We start from the raw sequence: 23,775 nt of genomic DNA on the forward strand, positions 1-23,775 counted from the left end.
TTGCAATTGACAATTTCTTCTAGACTTTTATTCACAAACATGTCAATGACCTGGACTTCCCTGCAGAGGGCAGTACAAACAAGATTTTCTCACATAAGGGTATGAACCTGGCAGCCAGCCTGCGTCGTGAGTGATACTGCCTGCATGTGAGGAATGCTGAATCCATTTATATTGAAGAAGCCAGAACAACAGGAAAAGGCTCAAAAAAACATCAGTCAAAACCTGAGTTATGCATCGTGGTCAAGTAACAAAAAAAACAGCGCTGCAAATAATATACTTGCAAAAACTAATAAAATAACATAAAATTGGGGCTTTTTGCTCATTCTGCCCCGTTTTCAATGTCAAATGAATTTTAATGTTTGCAGAACTGGTGAAGATGGAGGACCTTTCATGGAACAACATCCAACGCAGCCAAAAGAGGTGAAGCTTGCTTGTGATGTTCCTGTGCATTAACATAAATGTAGCCTGTCTACAGCTTTGGCATGCAGCCCTCACAAACTGACCTTTATACAAGTTTGCTTGATATTTGGACAAACAATATGGGGAAAATGCCAACCATTGTTTTCCACTGTGGAAAACTGAAAAGTAACAAGTACAAGATAATGCATCCTGTTCACAATCACTTGTATCCTTTGTGCACTCATGAACTCAGTTTCCAGAATAAAAGTAATTCATTCTCTGCCAAAATAATTGCAGTGATAAGACTAATTAAATGCTGTGTTTCCTTAGTGACTGGATATTGATTTAGCTGTGAGTGATTATAGTTTTGTGGTTCGTTGTATCTAGCCCAGGGGGTCGTCATGACAGGACATAGTGGGGCATTTTAAAAGATACATCCTTCCAGTGCAAGCAGAAGAAAAGGTTACAACAGCCCATATAAATAGCATTCGTGTAAACGTAAAACACATAACCCATGCAGCCTGTGAACAGCGATGTTTCATTGAGGTTTGACAGAAGCATACATCTTACTGCCAAGCAAAAGTCTCCATTTAAGCTTAACATTTTTTAATTGTCTTCCATTTTCATGTCAACACATCTATATGTAGATCATTCTGAAGTCCGTTCAAAGTGGCTCTGTATCTTTTCCATAGCCCTGCTAAGCTGTCACATTTTCCCCATGATGTAGAGTGAGCCTTTCAGGTTTCTTTTGTGCTTTCACTTTCTGGATTATCTAAATAAGTGTGAAAAGAAACATCATCCACAAATGTTTTTGCTGGTATTTCAATCCAAAATAAAAAGGGGGGATTCAAAGAAGAAACACACAATCCAGCCACAAAGCTTAATTAAATGCTATTTTTTCCCACTCTTTGCAAACCATTTCTTTGTTGGCTTCAGTTGTCATTTTGATTCCCGTCACTGTGACCTGTCAGGCTCGACCTTGGACTCTCCGTTCTGTTTGTCGTTGGACTTCAGGGACAGGTGCGTGGTCACGGTAGCCGCCTGAACCACGGCTTTAAAGCTGCGCTTTCTCTTTTGGACGTTCTGCTCCGGGTGGAAGATGATGACGTAGACTTTGGGGATATAGAGCATGCCCAAGGATACGGTGGCGCTCAGGCTCATGGACACGGTCAGAGTGGTGGTTTGGATGAACATCTGCAACAGAGACGGAGGAGTTCAGAAAAATCCTTCCACACACACTTCTGTGTCACTAAGAAAATTATAGATTTGTTTGTTTTGTTTTGGTGATTTTAGCCTTTATTTGACGGTTTGCAGGAAAGAGGGGGAGAGAGGGCATTTCAGCCATAAGGCTTAAGAGCGCCTGCTCAACCAGTAAGTTAAAGTAGTGCCCATAATGATTCATTAATTATGGAAAAAGTGGCTGGCTAATCAAACTTGCTAGCTTTAACCGATACTACTTCACCTTCACGTTCAAATTCTGGCACCAAAAAGCCCAACATGGTGTAGTCAAAACACAGAGTCCAGAAATCCATAGGTGAGCTTGCCATGGCTATATCCATTTGTTATATACAGTCTATGGTAATATATTTCCAATACCGCAATATAATTTATTTTAATAACCCAAAAAATATTGTTTGGCGCAATAATTTATACATAAACGCAAAACAACAAGATGTCTTGTTGCATCTACTCGCATTTTCCAGTAGGTGAGCAAGCACATTTTTTAATTTAATTAAATTTTATTATATTTTGGTGTTCTGACCCACAAGAGGAAGCAAGGGGTCAAAGTTGAATGCCCAATGGAGGTGGTGTGTCCTAATTTCATGCATACTGGATGCAGCAGCAAGGATAGTTTGGAAAGCAGGGTACATGTAATCTGCGCTGTCACAATGCAGTCCTTACAATTTTCATCTCAAAGCAGGGAAGGCAGTGTTTTCCCCCTGATGAATGATTTATGATCTAGTATATGAAGTCAGGAAAAGAGCCTCTATTTATGGGCTTTGACCACATCTAGCTGCTCTTCCTCTTTTTTTCCTTTTTTCTTGTTTTGCATGCATCCGACAATAATCACAGTGAGCGACTTCTTCTGAGATCTGCCTTCAATGAATTATAAAAAAAAACCCTCATTATTCAAGAAAACTAAACAGGTCATAAATAAATAAAACCACAAGTATCATAAATAAGAAATGTTTTGTGCCATAAATAGGTCGCAAGTTGCATAATATCCTCAGCAGCAACACATCCTGGCTCATGTCCATATAGTACAGTTCCTTTTATCATCTTTTACATGTGTTTGTCCCTGTAGTGACGTCTCCCTTTATGAACGGAGCTGTTTACTGTTTAGAAGTGAAGTGGACTGTAGTTATGTGGCCCGAGCAGAAGGACTAGCTGAGAATCACTGTATGGTCCTTTCATAGGTAATTACAGTCATCACAGGTAGATCACCTCCTCCAACATGTGATGGGAGCATAACAGCCGCTACTTTCATGAGCCAGACAAAAGTTAAGGTCTATATTTAGCTCTTTTTCTAAGTGATGATTAATTGAATGGGATGGCTGAATTGGTCTTGGAGGGCTTCTTATCGTCCCTCTGCACATCTGACCTCCTTTCCTTTTCTTAATTCACTTCATTTCCATTTGGAAGAGGTGAAAAGACTTTGAAAGCACCTCAGGCAGTAATTGTTTCAGCCTGACTGGTTCATAATACAGCTCTCTATTAGCCAAAGCCCGTCTCTATTTTTCAAATATCCCCCCCAACTGTCTTGTACTTTGTGACGGCAGCAAATAGCCCACAAGCTAAATGAAACCCTCAGTACAGTGGGAGCAGGATGTCCTGCGAGTACAGCAGGAAGCAAATACGATATGACAGGCAACAAACTCAAATTTCACTTTCAGCATCTGAGGGATTCATTTACTTTCTTACAGTTCGTGTGTTACTGTGCATTACGTAACTCGATTCAGCATACTGTTTATTTTAACTGTAAGTGGAGCTCAGGGAGTGCTTATGTAATGTAACGAGATTTAATTATGATCTTGAAAAAGATCAAATTTGACTATGCAGAAGAATTTATTGACCTATCATTTAGTGGGTCAAATTATTTCTTTTAATTTCTTTTTGTCCCAACCCAACACAAAGAGCAGCCAGAAATAATTCAGCTATTCATTTGTCCTTTTAAAAAGTGACATTTTTACTAAACAGATTTATTTTTGAGCTGAAGCTATTATATCAGTCTCTGAAAGTCATCATCTGAAAATTTCCTGCTATTCTTTGTCTCATATAAAAGTTTTTGTTTTTGTTTTTTCTTGCCTCCAAAAACTGTTGGCCTACTCCAAAGAGGTTGTTAAAATTTCCTGAAAACACAATCATCAGAACTGTAAAATACCTTTCATTATTATTATTAATATTATACATAAGAAATTGCCATCTTCAACCAATTGAACACATTGGATTTGTATCATCAAATCAAAAAGCCACAAGTTATATCCATCCATCCATCTTCATCCGCTTTGTCCGGGGCCGGGTCGCGGGGGCAGCAGCCTAAGCAAAGAGGCCCAGACCTCCCTCTCCCCAGCCACCTCCTCCAGCTTATCCGGGGGAATACCAAGGCGTTCCCAGGCCAGCCGAGAGATATAATCTCTCCAGCGTGTCCTGGGTCTGCCCCGGGGCCTCCTCCCGGTGGGACATGCCTGGAACACTTCACCCAGGAGGCGCCCAGGGGGCATCCTTGTCAGATGCCCGAACCACCTCAGCTGGCTCCTTTCGATGTGGAGCAGCAGCTGCTCTACTCTGAGCCCCTCCCGGATGGCCGAACTTCTCACCCTATCTCTAAGGGAGAGGCCAGCCACCCTTTGGAGGAAGCTCATTTCTGCCACTTGTATCCGCGATCTCGTTCTTTCGGTCACTACCCACAGCTCGTGGCCATAGGTGAGGGTAGGGACGTAGATCGACCGGTAAATTGAGAGCTTCGCTTTTACACTCAGCTCCCTCTTCACCACGACGGACCGGTGCAGCGTCCGCATTACTGCAGCTGCAGCCCCAATCCATCTGTCGATCTCCGGCTCCCTTCTCCCATCACTCGCGAACAAGACCCCGAGATACTTGAACTCCTCCAGTTGTGGCAGGAACTCATCCCCGACCCGGAGTGGGCACTCCACCCTTTTCCAGCTGAGAATCATGGCCTCAGATTTGGAGGTGCTGATCCTCATTCCCGCTGCTTCACACTCAGCTGCCACAAGTTATACTCTATTATAATTCATAACTTTACTTTAAGTAGATGTACAAAGTGATAGCAGCAACACAAATAAAATTTCACATCTAAAAATACTCGCTGGCCCCAGAAATTATGATATTACCTGTGATGCAGTTATGTGCGAGTAGGTTGTTGTACTCAATTTCAGGAAAACCTAGTTGCGTCAAGTTAATTGTTTTTATTTTTCATATTTCAAAATAAATAAATAAAGGCAGACAAATAAAAGCACTGATGTTATAGGTACAATATTTTATCTAAATATCGTGGAGTTTTTAATCTCTTTTTTTATTCTCTAATAAATCACCAGATCATTTTCTCACCTAATTGATTTATATTGTCAGACCAAAATCCATATAAATTTGAAAGGATCTAAAAGGGGAAAAACAGGAAATTTTTCACATTACATGCTTTACATAAAGTAAGCAGGTAAGAATTCATTAACCAGTGATGTCAACTGAATATTCAGGTAATCAAAACTTCACTCTCAGGATATAAAACTTGTTGGCCAGTGGTGGATGTTTTAAGGCTGTAGTTAACCCTCCTGCATAATTCACTTGTATTCCATTTATCAGCATTTTTCACGTCATTGTCATTTGGAAGTAAAATGCCCCTCCCTCAAAGTTTATTTTTTCTCTGTGCCGGCCTGCTTTCCGTTGCCAGACTTTCTCTGACGTTTGGTGGTGTATGCTCTCCACATTCACAGTAGCCTCTTCCTGTTTATATGAACATTTTCAGAATTTCTGAAACCATGCACTTGCCCTTGTTACATTTCTTACCTTCTCTGTAGACTGCGCTGTGCCAAAGAAGATGGGTACAAAGGCCAGCCAGATGATGCAGGTGGTGTACATGGTGAAGCCAATTGGTTTGGCCTCATTGAAGGTCTCAGGAACTCCTCTGCTTTTAATGGCATACACCGTGCAGGTGATCATCAGTACAATGCTGTAGCTCAAACACAGTATGAGGGACAGGTCGGACATGTCGCACTTGAGAATTCCACGGGCAAACTCTGGGTTTGGAGGCTTCTGCTCTTCATAGTCAATGATGGTGTGTGGGGGGATCACACCAAACCAGATGAACACCGCGAGTAACTGTAGAGGAAAGGAGCTTTAGACTGCTGCATGAGCTTTGACTTATCTATGGCGGAGAAGCATTGATAAGCTTACCTGCACTGAGATGAGTATAAAAGTAATGATAAGCTGAGAGGTCGGGCTGATAAACTTAGGAGGTGTGACCGACTTCTTGCCCTGCTCAAAGATGCGGTAGATCCGGTTGGTCTTCGTCAGCATGGCGGCGTAGCTGATGCACATCCCGAGCCCCAAAAACAGGCGGCGGAAGGCGCATATTGCCACACTGGGCTCTGCAATCATGAAGAAGGTGATGAGGTAGATGAGGAAGATTCCTGTCAGCAACACATAGCTGAGCTCTCTCCCAGAAGCCCGGACAATGGGTGTGTCATTGAAGCGGATGAAGGTGACAATGGCTCCGGTGGTTGCTAAGATGCCCAGGATGGCCAAGAAGACGGGGATGATGGCCCAGGGAGAGCTCCACTCCAGCTTGATGATTGGTGTGGGGCGGCATCCCGTGCGGTTCTCCAAGGGCCTCATGTCGAATGGGCACATGTCACAGGTGAATTCATCCAGCAGATACTGGTAGCCATCACAGAGCTCGCAGTGCCAGCAGCAGGGAACACCCTTGACCATCTTTTTCCTCTCGCCAGACTCGCAGGGAAAACTGCACACCGACTCTGGAATTTTACGGTCACCGCCCGACCACTGCATCTCCTCTGACTGAAATGGATGCACACACACAGTGTGTTACTATATTACAGCTGGCTGTGACTTAACACAAGGCTAATAACTGTGAAACAAAACTCCTCAAAAATACTTCTTCCACAATCACTTAAAGCCTATGAAAGCCAGGTAAACTGGCATAAAAAGAATAAAATTGTTAACTTATTACCTTTCACAAATAAAAATTTCCTCACATTGTCACCATATTTTTAGTTTTGGTTTACAAAGAAAATCAAATGCTATACTATGATGGGTAGGGAAACTTGGAAAAGATGCCTTTTTTCTGTCTGAAGCTATCTATTCTGTAGGAAGCTTTCAGCCATCTGGCAAAAAGCTTGCAGTAAAAGGAATCTTAGAATGAAAGGATAGTTTGCAATTTTGAAAATTATACTTTCTTGCCACTTTCATATCTGCTGAATGCAAGGTTTAGCATAGAAACTGGAAAAGGTAACTATCTATATCATCTAAAAAGAACAAAGTGTCGGGTCGTACTGTAGCAGAAACGTACAGCTTTTGCACCGAATAATTTCATGGTCATGGGAACTGGATGCTGGGCACCTTCAGCTTCTAAGGTGACGACCCCACAATAATAGAGCAAAAACTCTAACATTTAGATGCCCCCCAGTGAGCAAGCATTTGGCAACAGTGCGAAGGAAAAACTTCCTTTCAGCACGAAGAACCAGACTCGCAGAGGGGCAGCCATCTGCCACAACCAGGGGGTGAGGGGAGGAAAACAGGACAACGAGACATAATGTTAAACTAGAGCTTTGTTTCCAGTTTTTATGCAAAACTAAGTTAATATCTCATCTTCTCATGCAGCAGAAATGAACTTCTGAATATCACTCTGTACCACAACTGTAGTAAAAATAGACATTTACATTGAGGCGAAGATGGTTTGTCCACTGGCCGATATTCTTGTAGCCAGGATTGCTGACATTGGACATCTGGTACTGGAAGATGTCATATCGACCCGGAGCATCTCCATTTTCATTGAACATCACTCCAGTTCCTGCGCTACCTGTTAGATGGAGACAGTCTAAATGACCTATGCACTATCAAAAGAAAGCCAAAAGTCAGAAGGCATTCAAACTGCCTTAACCAGAGAAAAACACCCCCATCTTTAGCGGCAGAGAGAACACCCACACACTGTTGAATGCAGCTTATTGCTTACTTCACTCTTGTGCAATCATGTGAAAGCTGAGTGCAGGATGCTCTTTAGTGAAGGCTCTCCTCCACGAGTACAGTCTTTCAGTGCACTCTCCTCTGTTGCCCTAACGTGATTGAATGTTCCTCTCGGGTCCCTGCAGGCGCTAAATCAGAAAATCTTCCATACAAGCCAAGGTCATGCAGCAAGAGGAGCGCAATAAATAGGATGCTTTCACAGGACACTTTTTTTTTTTTCCTTTTTCCAAACTGCAATATTTTTGTATGAAAGATGAGGATGAAAAGCGGGTTCGTTGTGTATAGAGAAGAGCGAGGACGCAGCCCAAGGGAGGGGACGTGCTTTGAAGAAATGCGCCGTGTTCTGCAGCTAAGCACATTAGCAGAAACATCTCAAAGCTTCCGTTTTCAACACGACCTCCCTTCCGCTGCGTTCCCTTTTAAATTTGCTTCTTTTTAAAAACCTCTCCAGTGGCAGAGAGCGGTAGTTAGAAAAGCATGGCTTTTGCTAACAAAAAGATCTCCTTGCAGCATTTCTCTCCCCAGCAGCAACGAAATGAAACTCTCCTTTTATCTAAATAGCTAGACATATCAGGAGGTAGGTGCGGAAAAACTGACTGAAAGTTGGAAGCTCACCATTGAAGTTCACAGAGCGAATGTACTGGAGGAGCATGCGTCCATCTACGGGGTCCATCTTTTCGCACACGCCCATGGAGCCAGCACAGAGGTCCAGGTGCATGCTGTGCAAGGCGTGGGCCATGGCGTACACAGCATCAATCACAAACTGCACCTTGCCCTCCTGTTCGTACTGAGAGTCTCGGCTGATTCTTTCGTCACCTGCCGGACAACAAAAATGACCAATACATAAGTCAGATAAGGTGACACTTTTTAATTTCGGTGCTGCTCCCTGCTTACCTGTACATTTTCTTCTACCAGGATCGTATTTTATCCCAGGACGAGTTAGTTTACACTTGAAGTCATCCTCCCAGAATTCTGCAAACCAGATGTTTCTCCTGTTGTTCTCCAGCGACCTCGAAGTGAAGTACTGGTCGAACCCTGAATCGTTTACGCATTTAATTTAAAAACAGTTAAAATAACAGGACTTCACATGTTGGAGCAGAGATAATGGTAAAAAAAAAATCCTTTGAAATATGGCTCTAAGTCACTTTTCAGAATTTATACAGGCTGGAAATATCAGATCGGGATATATCAGACTTATCAATCGTTAATTTCCTTTATTTGGTGCATTGATATTAGACTCATCTGTCAATGTCACAGGCTTCTGTGGGTATGCTTATTGGATCCAGCTGTTCAGAGTTAGATTTAAGGCTCATTTAATACATTTTCCTACCGTCAATGGAGGCTCTTTTAGGCAGGATGGTGACAGCACCCTCAGCCACCTCCTCCTGGTCTTCAATCGCAGAGTTTTTGGATCCCCAACTATCCGATCCAACAAATAGGAAGTGGCCTGTCAGGTTGGCCTTTTTGGCAGCCTGCAACACCCGTCTAAAAGATACAGTTATATATCATGATGAAATTTCTTCTTCTTCTGTCATTCTTTGCTCAGAGTGGTTAGAACAGGAGACTACATAGTTAAATGTAAAACAGCATCCTTGTGGGGGCCTCTGGATGTCTGGAGTTTTGATCTCCTCCATACCTGCTTCATACCCTGGGGGACGGGGCTGTGGCTCCCCACACTCCCTAGCAGATCGTTACATGGAGAAACCTTTGGAATGCAAGCATGCTGATCCACACAGGTATGCACACAGGTGTACACACGGGTATTCACAGATGCGGACTACAGCTTTCTTGGCTGCTGCCTCAAAGCACATTGTGCTCTGTCTATCTTGCGTGCTGCACAATATCGTTTATTATTTAGTATCTACTGATATCTACTGCTAGCTAGTTTGTGATGGTGCCGGTTTTTTTTATTATGTTGCTCTTTGTTGTTTGCTTTCTCCTCTGTTTTTTTTCTCCATACAGGTGACCCAGGTGTTTTGTTTTTTTTGTTTATTTGTTTTTTTTCCTTCCCCCCTTCTCACCGTCTCTTCTCCCCTTTGGTTTTCTTTCTCTCCCTCTCTTTCTTTCATTCTTTCTCCCTGTCCTATCCCCCAGTCATGTCTGTCCTGTTTGTAGCAACTGAAAATAAAATAAATTCATAATTATAATAAAGGTCAATCAAATGGACCAATATGGCAAGGCCATGATGATCCACTTGGTAAAATAAATCCGCTTGGCATCTTTCTTGGCCTTAAGACAACAATTCTGATGGCTAAAGATCCAAACGGGACACAAAAAAACCCCCAAAAAAAACAGCATCCTTGTGAATATCTTGCAGACTTCATGTATCTAATACACCATGCAGCAGAGCATGACTCACTTGATGTCATCCTCATTGGCAAAGATGATAACCCCACGAGCGTTGGAGGTCTCCATCAGTCTCTTGATGATTTTATCAAACTCCCCTGGTCTGGGCTCTCGTGGAATCCTTATGGACTGTGCAATACACAGCCCTCCTGTGTCACAGACCAAAAAAATCATCTTTTATTGTTTGCAGTGTTAGCATGCCAACATTAGGTCAGTTGTAAAGGTAGCTAGGTTTTCCCACGACTCTGCAAAAACAACACCCAGCTAAGGTGTTGGGGTTTTTTTGTCTGCTAATTATTTAGATTAATGAGCTTAGACCAATGTGTCAAAATAGCAATAATATCATAACATGAAAATCCTTGCTGTACACACAATATTATATGACCAAATCCTAGTAAATTCCAGAATGGGAAGAACACACTCAAACCTTTCTGCTGTACTGAGACTGAGCCCAACACCCACCACACAGTATCAGATCTTTGTTTTGGGTTAGAGTCGGGTGGACCAATCCAAATATCAATATTAATGCTATTATTGGTATCAGATCAATACCAGCACCAGTAGATCGACAGTTTGTCTTTGTTCTCCAAGTTCAGTATGCATCTCACCGAATTGTGTTAAATACTAAAAAAAAAAGTCTCCGAAAAACCCAGTTTCAAAATACATGAAACCTGAAAGGTGTGTTTTGTTGTATTCACTAATTCTTTCAAAAAGCAATGGTCATTAACATGTGTTCTGAATTTGCATATAAATTACGATTAATCTCTGAAATAATAATGCACTGCTCTCACTCTGAGCTCCCTTCGGTCGATAATCCGATTTTTTTATACCTGCACCTCTGTTTCACACACACTTTAGAACTTATTGTCCCATCCTGGTTAAATTCTGTTATATCACTGCAGCCATGGGCAGAAATGATGTGTAGAGGGAGACAGAGGTCCTCACCTCCAGTGTTGCCTTCATCATTGTAAACATAACTGCATGTTGCTGAGATGCAAAATGATTTATTTGAGTATTGAAAGATGGATTACCTATCATTGCATGTCATTTCCTAACTCTTTTACATTCCAAAGGTGAATTTCAAACAAAGGGTGCGTAAGACATTCTATTAATTATTGATTATTATTTCACCGCCCAATAGAAAGAAATGGTTGTAACCAGCTTGCACTCTGGCAGCTCTCTTACCTTTAATCTTGTTCTTCAGGGCAGTCATATCTCTAAATGCACGAGATGATCTGTCTCCAATTAAAATTATTATAAATGACTGAATTTGATCTAGATTCACCATTCAGATACAATGTATAAAATATTATGGCAAACCATCCAGAAGTCAAGATAGAGATATTTCCATCTGGATAAAGTAATGGACAGTAGACAAAGCTGTTAGAGTCTGTCCCATACTGTCAATCACTGATGTATGTGGATTTGATCATATTAAATGTGATCACTAATACATTAGGACTAACATGTCATCCCATCGTATAGATTTAAAAGCACAAATGATTTTATTAAAGCATTGCTCCTTCCTGTCTTTTAATGAGTGGGAAAAACACAAATGACTAATCCCTTGTTGTCGTGACACGTCAGTGCAGTCAGACACACAACCTGCTTCTCTGGAGATCTGGAGGAAGGCATCCACTCCGCTCTCTCCGTAGTTGCCCTCAGATGCCAGCGTGGACACGTAGTTCCAGCCCATGTTCTTGACGATGTCCACCATGGCCTGAGCCTGGTAGGAGTCAGGAGGCACCACACGGGAGAAGAACTCATAGCGGCTTTTGTCGCTCAGCTCCGGGGCAGTCGATGCATAGCTGATCTGGGGGATCTGAGACACAGGGATGGGTCATTTGTGATGAAAGAGTCGGGTCAAATGGAAAACATGAGCAGTGCTGATTATTAGGCCAATATGTGAATCCAAAGGTAAAAGGGATGACAAGAGGCAGTGAACCATGTCAGGAGCATGATGCACCACTTACTCACAGGCAAGCCCTTAAATGGATGCCTCCCACAGTAATACTGGCAAGTCACAGTGCATTAAAATCCCAAAATTGGACTATCATAGAGCGTTCATCTCTTGAAAATCCCAGAGCTGGTTTGCACTAACGATACAGCCAACGTCACAGTAGAGTACAGATGGTGGGAACCAGAGCAGTAAAGGGGGAAAATAAGGATGGGAAGCTTAATTTGTTGGTGTGCTACATCTTTAATGACACAGTTTATGTCGACAGTCTCAACCCTGAACCTGCTAATGCCAGTCCCCCCAAACCTGGCTAACATCCAGCCCTCTCTGGAGAGCACCGAGAGATAAAGGTATTCACAAGGGGCAGTGACGGGGAGAAGGAGAGAGGACCGAGAGAACCATTTCACAGATTATCTGCAAGGATTAGTGTGGTTTTAGTCAAATTACGTTAAGCAAAGAGGGAGAGACAGAGATCAGGAGCCTAGAGAAAGGTTAGCATTTCTCAGCTGTAAGCCATACAATACATTTAATTCTAGTGGCCACATGCAGCTTGCATTTGCTGGTCCGCGTTAACCCCGTCAGTCTCAGATGTACTGGTAAGCCTCTGTGGTCCAGACCACATCCTGAAATCAGGTTGGTGAACTTTCCTGCCCTCTCCTTCCCCCTTGTAAGAGTGACTGGCATGTGACATCATCAGTGTCCAGAGAAGTCTGTATCATTGTCTGAAAAGTCACTCAGATGTTTGCATGCAAAATTATAATGCACAAGACAAACACATAATCCTCTCCCAAATTAATCCCACAGAAGCATCTGCACCAATTCACTTGTTAAAATCAATAAGCCTTATCACTAACATAAGCATCCTCTTTTAGTCCAGTCTTGCTGAAATCTGCTTACAGTCATAAAACAAGTGAAGCTGAGAAAGAAACATTGTAATTTGAACAAACTAGACTGACTCATCAAGACACTGAGCCCGGGTATAGAATAAAGAGGCTGACAAACATGGATATAATTATGACCCTCTGGAATGAGTCAGTATAGAACATTCGCCTACAGGTGCATCTTACAGGGGTTTGTGAAAGCTATATTAATGGGTTAGTTATTTTACACAACCTTGAATTATTAAGGGTTTAGACCCTAAAATATTAACTGTCAATGAACATGTTAAAGAGTTAATTGCTTCAGAGGTATTTGCAAAATTTATAAAAACTTCATTAAAGAAAACTTGATGAATGCATGCTCTATAACTCATTTAAAAATAGTCTCATATAAGATACCTTACATTATTTATAGTTTATGCTCACCTATTGAAAAAGGAAGAAAATAAAATAAAGATGCATTTGGAGCAGGTTACAACAAAAAGTGTATTGGTTATGAGCAGATGTTGAATATGTAAAGAACTTCAGACTAGAAGCATTTGCGGTCTGGAAAGCAGCACATATGGACGGTAGGAGGAAACGCACTATTTAGCTAAATCTACTTCACACTGGTCACAAATTGCTGCTATCCTAGAACCAATGTCATCCTGTTACCCTGACACTATTTTGAGCCCAGGGTCCTGAGCTGTTGAGAGGGGCTTAGTGGAGTTGGTGAATTCTGTAGTTAATACCTGCCCTCTACCCAAGTTGTGGATTCTGAGCTGAAGGTGGAGCAACTTGGATGGAGGGCAGATATTAACTGCAGAATTCACCAAAACAGAAACATCCAAACACATCAGCCTGGTTGTTACAATTTTTCTGTATTACTTGCTTGCCCCAAATGTTAGATTTGCACAGACTCAGTGTTCCATCATTGCTATAAACAATGTGTAATCAGTGTTTAAAGGTCAATCACCTGTCAAAGAAAAAGAAATACCTGGATTAACCTGCAGATTCCAACAATTACAATGAATTCACGGCCCTGTAAGTGTCACTCTGACAGGCAGCAATACACAGGTTCATTCAGGTCGCATAGCTGTTTCAGTTACACTGCTTTATAATATCATCAAGAGGTGGGATGTTTATCTCTGTAGAGCAGCAGTAAGTTCTTTAGGTAAAAACATAAAGTGTCTCAATACTATTTTGGTATCAGATGTCTTCATCTATCATTTGTCCAACCCTTTCCTTAACTGCTTATCCAATTCAGGGGTTCCAGAAGTACTGGGGTGGCTATACCAAAGGCAGGGTGCACCCTGGGCAGACGCGCACACGTATCGCAGAACTAACACAGAAAAACATACAAACATCCACACTCACATTAACACCTACAGCCAATCAACCTTACATCCAATCCAATTTCTCTTTGAATACCTGGAGCTCAGACTACCCAGAGGATGAATTCCATCAGAATGTAATCATGACCAAGGTCCACATTATCTTCTAAGGAGGGATTTAATCAATCTCAAATTTTAATAAAGAAGACCTAAATCTGCAGCGACCTAATCACAAATACTGTAACTCTACTGAGGCAGGAAATGAAGGTGCAGCTATATAAATTAACTTCATAAGTGCGAGCTCTCGCTCATAGGACATCTGTTTATTGGCCACAGCTGGTCACTGATATCACTGCAAGCTGCTCAAATCTAAAATTAGGAATGTATTCCATATAGTTGCTCATTTTCTGGCACAGTGTCCTCGGACTTGATGTGTGTAAATCATTTTTTTTAACATAGTGCTTCTGGTCCTTTTGTTGCTTCTGACTGGTTAAAATGTGGCGGTGCTGTTTGTGATCCTCACTCACTTTCTGAGTGAAGATTTTAGATGCTTTAATACTTTAGTAATACTTAATTCTTTCAAAGTGTTAAACTTTTACCTTTATTTTGCAAGCATGACAAAAGGAGAAACACTAAAACGGTAAATTAAAAAAAAAAATGCCTTAAGATTCCAGTAGTTGTAAAATATTAAGCAAGAATGAAAGAAATGTTAGCTGATCACAGTTTGGTTAAACTTGTTTTCTTAAGAATAATTGTCATTGTCTCTCCTGACTGGAGAGTCCAAACCCAGTGAATGGGAACTACTGTGCTCTTTCTTTGTGAACAGATTCAGGAGAGGTTGTGAGGGGATCATTTTATCAGCTTACATTCTCAAAACACTCCCTGTCCCAAATATTTTGCCCCTTCACTGGTTAACAAAGCTAGGATGGTTAAAGAAATCTCACCGCAAACAGTCTGAGTACATTGGCCACCATGATGGACACCGAACTTCCAGATGCACCAATCACCCCAACCACCCTCTCCGGTTTTGGGAATATCGGAGGCTCTCCGTTTGAGCAGCGCACATCCGAGTTGTCCTTCTGGATGAGGGCCTGGACAAAGGTGAGCGACTGTTCCAGGGCATACGTGTCTCTGGAGCAGGTGTCGAGGATCCGAGCCCCAAGTGTGATGTTAGGCAGCAGCTCGGGATCGCTGTTGATCTGGTCCAAGGCATAGAGCATGGCCTCCAGTCGATGGATCCCTTTCTCTCTCTTGATCTCTCCGCAGGGTATCCCAGCCGGACCCCGAGAATGCATAGGGAAGAGGCCGCCCAGGGTGATGTCGCCTTCGATTTTGATGGACTGAGGCTGGGTGCCCTGCTGGGCACGTGAGGCTGGACTGAAACCCACCAGCAGAACCCAAAGCAACCGAAGCCATGGTTTGTATCCATATGACGTACCAAACCAGGAGCACTGATGGGATGAGAGGACCTCTGATATCATGATGACCAGCAGAGGTACTGACAGCACTGGGCCACTCCCTCTACCTTTGACACCTGAGGGAGTTAAGAAAAGGGGTGTTAACATCTGGTTATTATTGAAGTTAGAGCATGTAGAAGCTTCATACACTTTATTCTCTCCGGTTTACCTTATTAACTATTCTTTTTATGGATCCACCACATCCATGAAGCAGTCTGGGTTGAATTTTTAAATACAGCATCCAACTTGAAATGCATAAAAATGTAAAATTCTGTGTGTCCCGTGCATCATTTTATAAATATTTATCTTTAATTCCTTATGGCAATTATGATATGTTTAAGGACGATAACTGCAGAGCTGCAGAGTCAATGCTAACAGTGATTCCCTTATTAGGTAATGATGCAGAAAAAGCACCTACAGTCTAACATCGTTTCCTGTGCTTTGAATGAGAGCTGGGAAAACGTAGGAGAAAGAACAAAATATAAGCGATAGATGGAGGTGCACTTAAAAAAAAACCTGTGGCTGAAGAGTGGATTTTAGCCAAGATGCAGGATGACACAGAGTGGAAGCTTTTATCATGAAGAGCAAAGAGGCGATGATGGAAAACACTATAAATTTTGCAGAACAAAACATTGACTAAATCCTGACCGCATTTCATGCTTCAAAAGCCGGAGCAGGTTAATTATATCTGCACGAGGATCACTGCCAAAATCCACAATGATCAGTTGAGCCCGTTCCATTTAAAAAAAATCACAATTATAATTTCACAAGGCTCTAAATAATAATTACAGGATAACGTCATTTTCTTAGAATGATAAAAACTCATATTTAAAATACCTCTGCTATACCGTGATTATAAAGTTAAAAAAAAATACATGCAATCAATGCAAGAATGATTTGAATTTCCACAAGCTGCATTAATCACATTTTTTTAAACTTCTTCATAGTGAAGAAGGAAGAAGATAAGTCTTACCTGCCCATTCTTCATGGACCAGCCTTGATTTTGTCCATCACACAAACTCTTCCACGCAGGCCTCCATCCAGGGTCCAAAATGTGATTATTATATCTGGAAGCAAGGCTCTCCTCTCCTGACTGATCGTAAATCCTCTGTCATCTCAGTCAGCCTGTGTGCGCTCTCAAAAATAACCAAAGACTCTCTAAAAACAATGGTCCAACAAAAAAAAAAAAAATTGTTGTGGTTTAGTAAAACAAAATGAAAAAACAGAGTTCTGCAGCTTTTTTGGAGGGGGGGGGGGGGGGTATAATATCATGTGAGAATCAGAGAAAAGTGCAACATTACAGCAGTGAGATTCTACAAATCACCGCCAAATCCCTTAAAAGCCCTCTCACATACACTCCCTCTCTCTCGTTCTTTTTCCCTTTGAGCGCGCCTCTGTCTGGGCACCCCCTCCCTCTCTCTCTCTCTCATGAACCCTCTCCTTGCTCGTTGTCTCTGCACTCTAATGGCCACAGATTGGGATTATCATGCAGGCGTCTGTGAAGAAAGCACTAGGTGGACTAGCCCTTTTTTTCATACAGCTGAACCAAATGCAGAACCCTCCCCCCTGCAACACACACACCAGGATGATGGACCTCCGTCACTTTGAGAGATTAGATGAGCAGCGATTTGATTCGTACTCTCCCTATACGTGAGCGCACACACATGCACGCACACACATGCACTTCCATTCACACACCTGTCAACACTGGCACAATGGTGGAGAATATGAGAGCGCAAAATAGGTTTCTGCACCACAGAATGCAGCTGGATTAGATTTATTATTGATTTGAGTTGATGCTCTGGGAAAAAAAATGCAGCTGCCAGATCAGTTTGCAACTCACCAGTAAATTAGAAGACTGAATGTATCATTACTACCATCTAATGTATCAGTATGGACATCTCAAAGAATGCATCAAGTCTTCATACAGTGGAAATTAAAGCTCACAACACAGCTTTTCTTTTACACGTCACTTTTAATTTCAGTTTTTATGACATTTAAAAAAAGCAAAACAGATTCTCCTCCTCACTTGCAGAGTCTGCAAACCCAAGACTCTGAAGGCCTGAGGTCTACTAGTACCTGTGTAAATAGGGGTTATTTTCCCCCTTTAAAACTACCCTAAGAAGACAGATTTCTCCAAGCCATCCTCCGCTTTGGTGTACTCCAGATGAGATTTGAAGTACTGGCTTTTGTATCTCGGGCTGTTTCGAACATACTCAAGGTAATCAGGGGTTCCAGGGCAGATGACGTTGTCTGCCAGCAAGATAGTGCCTTTCCTTAGGAGGCCACAGTCCTGATTCAAAAAAGAAGAAAGGCAAAACTGGAGTCATGGCAGAAAAAGCAAAGACTTTAATGAGTATAGGATGAGTCAAACAGACTTGCCTCTAGCAGCTTTGTGTCAGGAAGGTAGCGATCTTTCCAGTGATCCAAGAAAACCAAATCAAATGTTTTCACCCCAAACTGTTCCTTCATTTTGGGGATCCACTCGCCAGATGGGCCTTCAACTACCTGGATCTATTAAAAAAATAAGTAAATAGAAAATAAAAATTAAAAAAGGAATATTGCAATTTGACCCTATGCATTCCCTATGCAAATCAGCTTCTTTTTAGAGCTCCTCGTTACCTTATCCTCTAGTCCTGCCCAAGCAATAACCTGACGAGCAATTTTGGCGTAGTCTGGGTTAAATTCAAGAGTGATGATCTTGGCGCGTGGAGGAAGAAGGCTGGCGATGCGCACCGTAGAGTAGCCACAGTAGGTTCCCAGCTCTAACACAGTGACTGGATTCACTTCAGACACCACTGAATCAAGAATGCAGCCTATGACAAAACAAAAAGAAATATTAAAAATATATAGTTAGATCGAATAAGGAACTGATTTTACTCATTGAGCATATCATTAGGAAGTCAGTACCTTTCTCATCCCCGACATTCATGGCCCATTCCTTCTGTCTGCAGAAGTTGTCGATGGCTTTCACCACGCTGCGAGGGTCTCCTCTAGTGGCGTTCTTCTGTACTGCATGTAGGAGTCGCTGGAGTTAGATGCAGGGGGAGAAAAAGCACCACTTAATAAAACCTCAATAAGAGTTTACGAGCATCAATTAGTTATAACAGACAATACTTGGATTTGCACAGATATTTTGATCTGATGGTTGAATTTTTAAAGGGGATTTTAAACACATATGGATATAGTTTTGTTAATCTTATCACTTCTTGTGTTATGATTGTGGTTCCAGTGTTTCACACATTTCATAGATGTCCAACAAGAGAAAATTGTGGTCTGCACACTATAAATAAGAGCTAGATACTCGTTTTTTCAACATGAGACAGAATCAAATGATATTTTCCCTCTTATGAAAATATTGTTAAAGGGGAAGTTGTGCTTGTGTTATTTCCTGTTATTACATTAAAACAGACTTCAGAAAGCCAGCTTAGGTTTTCGTCCAAACTCAGCAGGGTTCCTTCCCGCTGCACACCTGATCCCCATCAACCAATCACTCCCAGGAGCCACTCCCAGCCAGCACAGCTGTCTCACATTAGCTCATTAAGCGGTGCCGTATAGGCTGCACCCTCTTCCCACGCGTCTTTCTGAGTCGCCTTACACTTTTATTGGAGCAAACACACAATATACTGGGCTGCCAGGGCCCTTAATACAGCTGTCTGCTAAAGAATGGAGCGTTACTTGCATATTTTTGTGCTTCAGCTCTAAAGCTCTGTAAAACACTGGACACTATTTTAGGTGCACCTGTTCAACTGCTTTTTAATGCAAATATCTAACCAGCAAATTCCATAGCAGCAATTCAATACATTTAGGCATTTAGTTCAAACTGACCGGGGAAGAAGGGTGATTTAAGTGACTTTACTGTGGCATAATTGTTGGTGACAGATGGGCTAGTCTGAGTATTTCAGAAACTGTAGATCTGCTGGGATTTTCCACACACAAGCTTATATAAAGTTTATAAAGAATGGTCAGAAAAAGAGAAAATATTCATTGAGTGGCAGTTTTGTGAGAGAAAATGTACCAGTAGTAGGTCAGATGGCCAGACTGCTTTGAGGCAATAGGAAGACAACAGTGTGTCAACTTGCAGAGATTCATTCCCACATGGTATGCATGAGAGCACTTCTGAACCCATATATCAAAACCTGAAGCAGATTGGCTACAATAACAGAAGACCACACCAGGCGCCACTCCTTTTGGGAAACTGAGGCTACAGTTCACACAGGTTCACCATAACTGGACAATAGAAGATTCTAAAAACGGTGACTGATCTAGTGAGTCTCAATTTTTGCTGTGACATTCAGATAGTGGGGCCAGAATTTGTTGTAAATAATACAGAAGTGTAAGTCCATCCTTTCTTATATCAAGGGTTTAGGCAGCTGGTGGTGGTGGTGTAATCGTGTGGGCAATATTTTCTTGGCACACTTTTGCCCTTTCGTACTGAATAAGAATCTTTTAAACCCCACAGTCTACAGGAATATTCTCAGGGAGGCTGCAGTGCTCCAATCCTTTCAAACTGGTTTATTAAACTTGACAATGGATTTTCTATACTCAAACGGCCCCCACTATCACCCGTTCCAATAGGACATCTTTAAGATTTATTTCCAAGCTCCTTAGTTGAACAGGAGATTGCATCATGGATGTGCGGCCAACAAATCTGCAGCAACTGTATAATCCTATCATGTGATCCTATCACCAATGCTCTTATGGATACCTTGTGGGAATGAGTCTCTGCATGTTGACACACTGTTGTCTTCCTATTGGCTCAACGCAGTCTGGCCATCTGACCTACTACTTTCTAACTATTCTTTATAAACCTTGAATATGCTCATGTGTGGAAAATCCCAGCAAATCTACAGTTTCTGAAATACTCAAGACTACCCCATCTGTCATCAACAGGAATTTTTCCAGCACTTTCTTGAATCTGTGTCACAGAGCATTAATGGTGTTCTCAAGGGGAAAAGGCATCCAATTTAGTACTATCAAGGTGTACTTAATAAAGTGTCCTGTGAGTGTATTTCATACCCTAAGCCCCATACGCAACTAAAAAATGATATTAAAAGTAATAGTGTCTTTAGGGTCATTTGGTTTTCATTAAATTATTAATTAGTGTGTTTTCACACCTGTGGTGTTTAGACCATTTAAATCGAATCGTTTCGTTATCCCCCTTTTCCGGTTTGTGTGGATGTATAGTATACAGTACTGTACAGAATATCACACTCGGGTTTAGACCAAAACAACCACACCGAGACACATGTGTAGGTGGTCTCATGTGCAAATGTACTTGTGTTGTTCATTTAGGGTGTGAATGTGATCCAAGCCTAGATCCAAAACAAACCACCCACTTTACACTGCAAGTTTGAGCTAAAAAATTTACTGTAGCCATGTATACTTTGTATTCTGGGATGTGGCAAGGTATTATAGATGTGCAAAGGTCTGTACAGACTAGCAACTAGCCGTGAAATAAATGTAAATTCTCTGTGTTCTCCAATTTTTAATAGTTCTCCAATAGTCCCCCCAAGGACACATCTGGCCAATAAGTGAACTGAACACTCTCATGTTGTTTGTAGTGAAACATTTAGGTTCACTTGTAGTTCACTTACATTTTTTTCTGTGTGAAAACAAACCAAACCATAGTAAAAAAAAAAACTGATATGGACCAGCATAAACAAACTACGGGTGTGAAAATGCCCCCGATTTCATGACAACACATAAGCACATCTTTTTGTTCTTTGACATTATGGGGAATTGTGACGTGAATTTAAATCCATTTTGGAATAACGCTCTAAAATGACAAAATGTGGAACAAATGAAGTGATGTGAATACTTTCTGGATGCACAAGCTCAACTACAAGTTTAACTTTTCTTTCCATTTTCTACTCATTTTATGTTTTAAGCATTTCAACTCTTTTTCTTTTTCCAGTCCTTTTTTTTGCTTTTACCCTTTTCTACTTTTTGCAGTGTGTTACTGACTTCACACTCAAAAAACCTGTAAAATTAAATTATTTAAAAATATTTAAATAAAAAAAACTTTAGGTTCATAATAGTTTTTGTTAATAGAATGTCTTTAGTATTTTTAATAAATATATTTGCAAATCGCTGCATTTCCAACTTGTGTATGTGAAAGAGTTTTAGGTGCATGACACTCTTACATTAACATCTCTGTAATAGTTATGGTCGCCGTGACACCCCCACCCCCACCCAAAAAAAAGGGAGGCTGAATGAAGAAAAACATGAGAAAAACATAAGAAACCAGACAAGTAAGTTTTGACAATTTCAGTGAAAAGTAGTTTTTACTGAGTGGAATAAATGGTAGACGACTCTGCAGATTGCCTCACATTACTGTTTGTCTCTTAGATTTATTGCCATGAATCTGGTATGCTATATTCTTCGTGGGTGCCACGGATATTTTTACAGTTTATTGTTCACAATCATTTCTTCAGCTGTTTGCTTTCCAGTTTTGGTGAGCCCGTATCCACTAAGCTTCAGGTTTCTGTCCTTACCTGATATGAATGGAGCCCAGTGTGAACCTTTGCTGTTGTAGCCTATCTGCGAGTGGTCACTATATTTTTCACATGCTTTGCTTTTTCTCTCCATCTTGGTTCTGCCATACCTTTTCTATACGCTTCATACACTGTTAAACTAAATCACATCGACACAGTATGTGATGGTTGACACTGTGAGAGGTGAGTGTTTGTGGACGGCGCACCTGAGGACGTGTGGACTGGGTCAGTGTGTCCAGCATTCGCTCCACAATCATGTCGTGCCACAATAGCGCCAGTCCTCCATGATACTGCACAGCAGTGGGAATCAGCCATCTGTACAGAGCATACAGAAGAGCTGCTCCACCTGTGCAGCTGTAGAATAGAGTCAGCCACATGCTGCAACCAGATTGTAAAAATATCAGTTCAGTGCAGGTATGGTGTATAGTGCTATATTATGGAAAAGGACAATGATAAATGAACCCCAGACGCAGTGCAATAACGGCAAATCTGCATGAGATAAATGAAAGCTCCTCTCCTGTCTCCTCTCGCCCTACCTTTCCCTTTGTGTTGGGTTAATGAGATGGGTATTTATGCAGTGTACAGTTGCTGCTTCACTATCAGCTGCTGTTACCACTGCTGCCATGTCCAAGATGAACACCCACACGAAACTCAATATGATGATATCTCTCAAGGATATCAACTCCAATAAACAGTTGAAAGCACACCACACAGTGCTTTGTGTGGACCTTCCTCCTCTCAGGAGCAATTAGTCTGTTTAGATTTCTCCAGCACAGATAAATGGGTAAGAAAAGGGTGTGTGTGGGGAGGGGGAGCACAGCCAGAATTCTAAACAAAAGCTGCTTCTGTGGGAAAGCAGTGAAAAGCATGGCTGGAAACAACTCTACCTTGCACTAATAATACAACTGTGGGAGACCATTGGCTGTTGAGGTAATTCCTTTTGATTTGGAGTTTTAGTTGCATGGCAACTGGCCGGGGGTTAAGAGCTGTGTCACAAAAGGCAGAGCTTTGGGACTTTAACCTTTACTTACTTTACTTTGCTTCTTCTGAACATACAGGAACAGGCGCAGAAAATAAAATGGAATTTTAGAAAGGCTGCATAAACACACACATGCATGTTTATCATTGTGCAGATGAACAGCTGCATGAAGTTGCATGCTTTTCCTACTATCTACCTGAATTCAAACTCCACTGGAACAAAAACAGAGAAGGCACAACAAAACTGGTAAAAAGGGAATTTGTGAAATGCTTTTTTGGTTTTGCATGGCTGAAATCCGCGTCAGTTACAGGAATTACCATTGATGTCCCACAGTTTCACAACACTATTTCACAATACTATTTCGCAAACTCTTCAGTCCATAATATGAATTCAAACCAGACTGAGCAGTGGTTTTTCTTTAGCAACTGCAGGACTAATTCTTCTTAGGAAAAAAAACCCGGTTGCATTCTTAAAATCTTACTTTTTATTACAATCCCAGGGAACAGAAGAATAGAAGACTTACGTGTGCAGGCAGGCTCGCTCTCAGCTCTCTTCTCGCTTCCCCTGCCGCTAGAGGAAAATCTGCTGGTTTCCTAACAGGTGGACATATGCCTAGGTTTACATGAGGCTAACTCCTCCCTCCTCTTCCATCCACCCTCCTACTCAGAGCTGTGCTGTGAGCATGCAAGGAATGTACAGCAGACCTAATCTCAACAGTCAGCACACTC

At 41.6% G+C, this 23,775-nt stretch overlaps 2 protein-coding genes across 2 annotated transcripts; both read right to left on the bottom strand.

The window, feature by feature from the left end:
* Positions 1–8: 8 nt before the first annotated feature.
* grm6b (glutamate receptor, metabotropic 6b) lies at positions 9–17,044 on the bottom strand. Its single transcript, XM_004571929.3, has 11 exons — positions 16,545–17,044; positions 15,059–15,648; positions 11,572–11,788; positions 9,980–10,115; positions 8,951–9,105; positions 8,515–8,655; positions 8,236–8,436; positions 7,317–7,456; positions 5,812–6,435; positions 5,425–5,736; positions 9–1,593 (listed from the first exon to the last, which is right to left on the bottom strand). Exons 2-11 carry the CDS (start codon positions 15,593–15,595, stop codon positions 1,354–1,356), a joined length of 2,703 nt encoding a protein of 900 aa, XP_004571986.1. The 5' UTR covers positions 15,596–15,648; positions 16,545–17,044; the 3' UTR covers positions 9–1,353.
* Positions 17,045–17,526: 482 nt separating this feature from the next.
* comtb (catechol-O-methyltransferase b) lies at positions 17,527–23,721 on the bottom strand. The gene is made up of 6 exons (XM_004571927.3): positions 23,571–23,721; positions 22,275–22,446; positions 18,482–18,599; positions 18,194–18,387; positions 17,954–18,085; positions 17,527–17,864 (listed from the first exon to the last, which is right to left on the bottom strand). Exons 2-6 carry the CDS (start codon positions 22,443–22,445, stop codon positions 17,685–17,687), a joined length of 795 nt encoding a protein of 264 aa, XP_004571984.1. The 5' UTR covers position 22,446; positions 23,571–23,721; the 3' UTR covers positions 17,527–17,684.
* Positions 23,722–23,775: the final 54 nt, after the last annotated feature.

Source organism: Maylandia zebra, linkage group LG5 (genome assembly GCF_041146795.1).
Source record: "Maylandia zebra isolate NMK-2024a linkage group LG5, Mzebra_GT3a, whole genome shotgun sequence".
Classification (NCBI taxonomy): domain Eukaryota; kingdom Metazoa; phylum Chordata; class Actinopteri; order Cichliformes; family Cichlidae; genus Maylandia; species Maylandia zebra.

Bases quoted from the DNA above. Each gene is read 5' to 3' on its own strand.
- comtb (XM_004571927.3), bottom strand. From the start codon at position 22,445: ATGTGGCTGACTCTATTCTACAGCTGCACAGGTGGAGCAGCTCTTCTG. The intron at 18,388-18,481 runs GTACTGACTTCC...GTTTTGTCATAG, and splicing joins GAATGTCGGGGATGAGAAAG to GCTGCATTCTTGATTCAGTG. The intron at 18,086-18,193 runs GTAACGAGGAGC...TTTTTTTAATAG, and splicing joins GGGCAGGACTAGAGGATAAG to ATCCAGGTAGTTGAAGGCCC.
- grm6b (XM_004571929.3), bottom strand. From the start codon at position 15,595: ATGATATCAGAGGTCCTCTCATCCCATCAGTGCTCCTGGTTTGGTACG. The intron at 9,106-9,979 runs GTGAGTCATGCT...TGTATCTTTTAG, and splicing joins GCCAATGAGGATGACATCAA to ACGGGTGTTGCAGGCTGCCA. The intron at 6,436-7,316 runs GTAAATGTCTAT...CATCCATTTCAG, and splicing joins CAAACCATCTTCGCCTCAAT to TCAGAGGAGATGCAGTGGTC.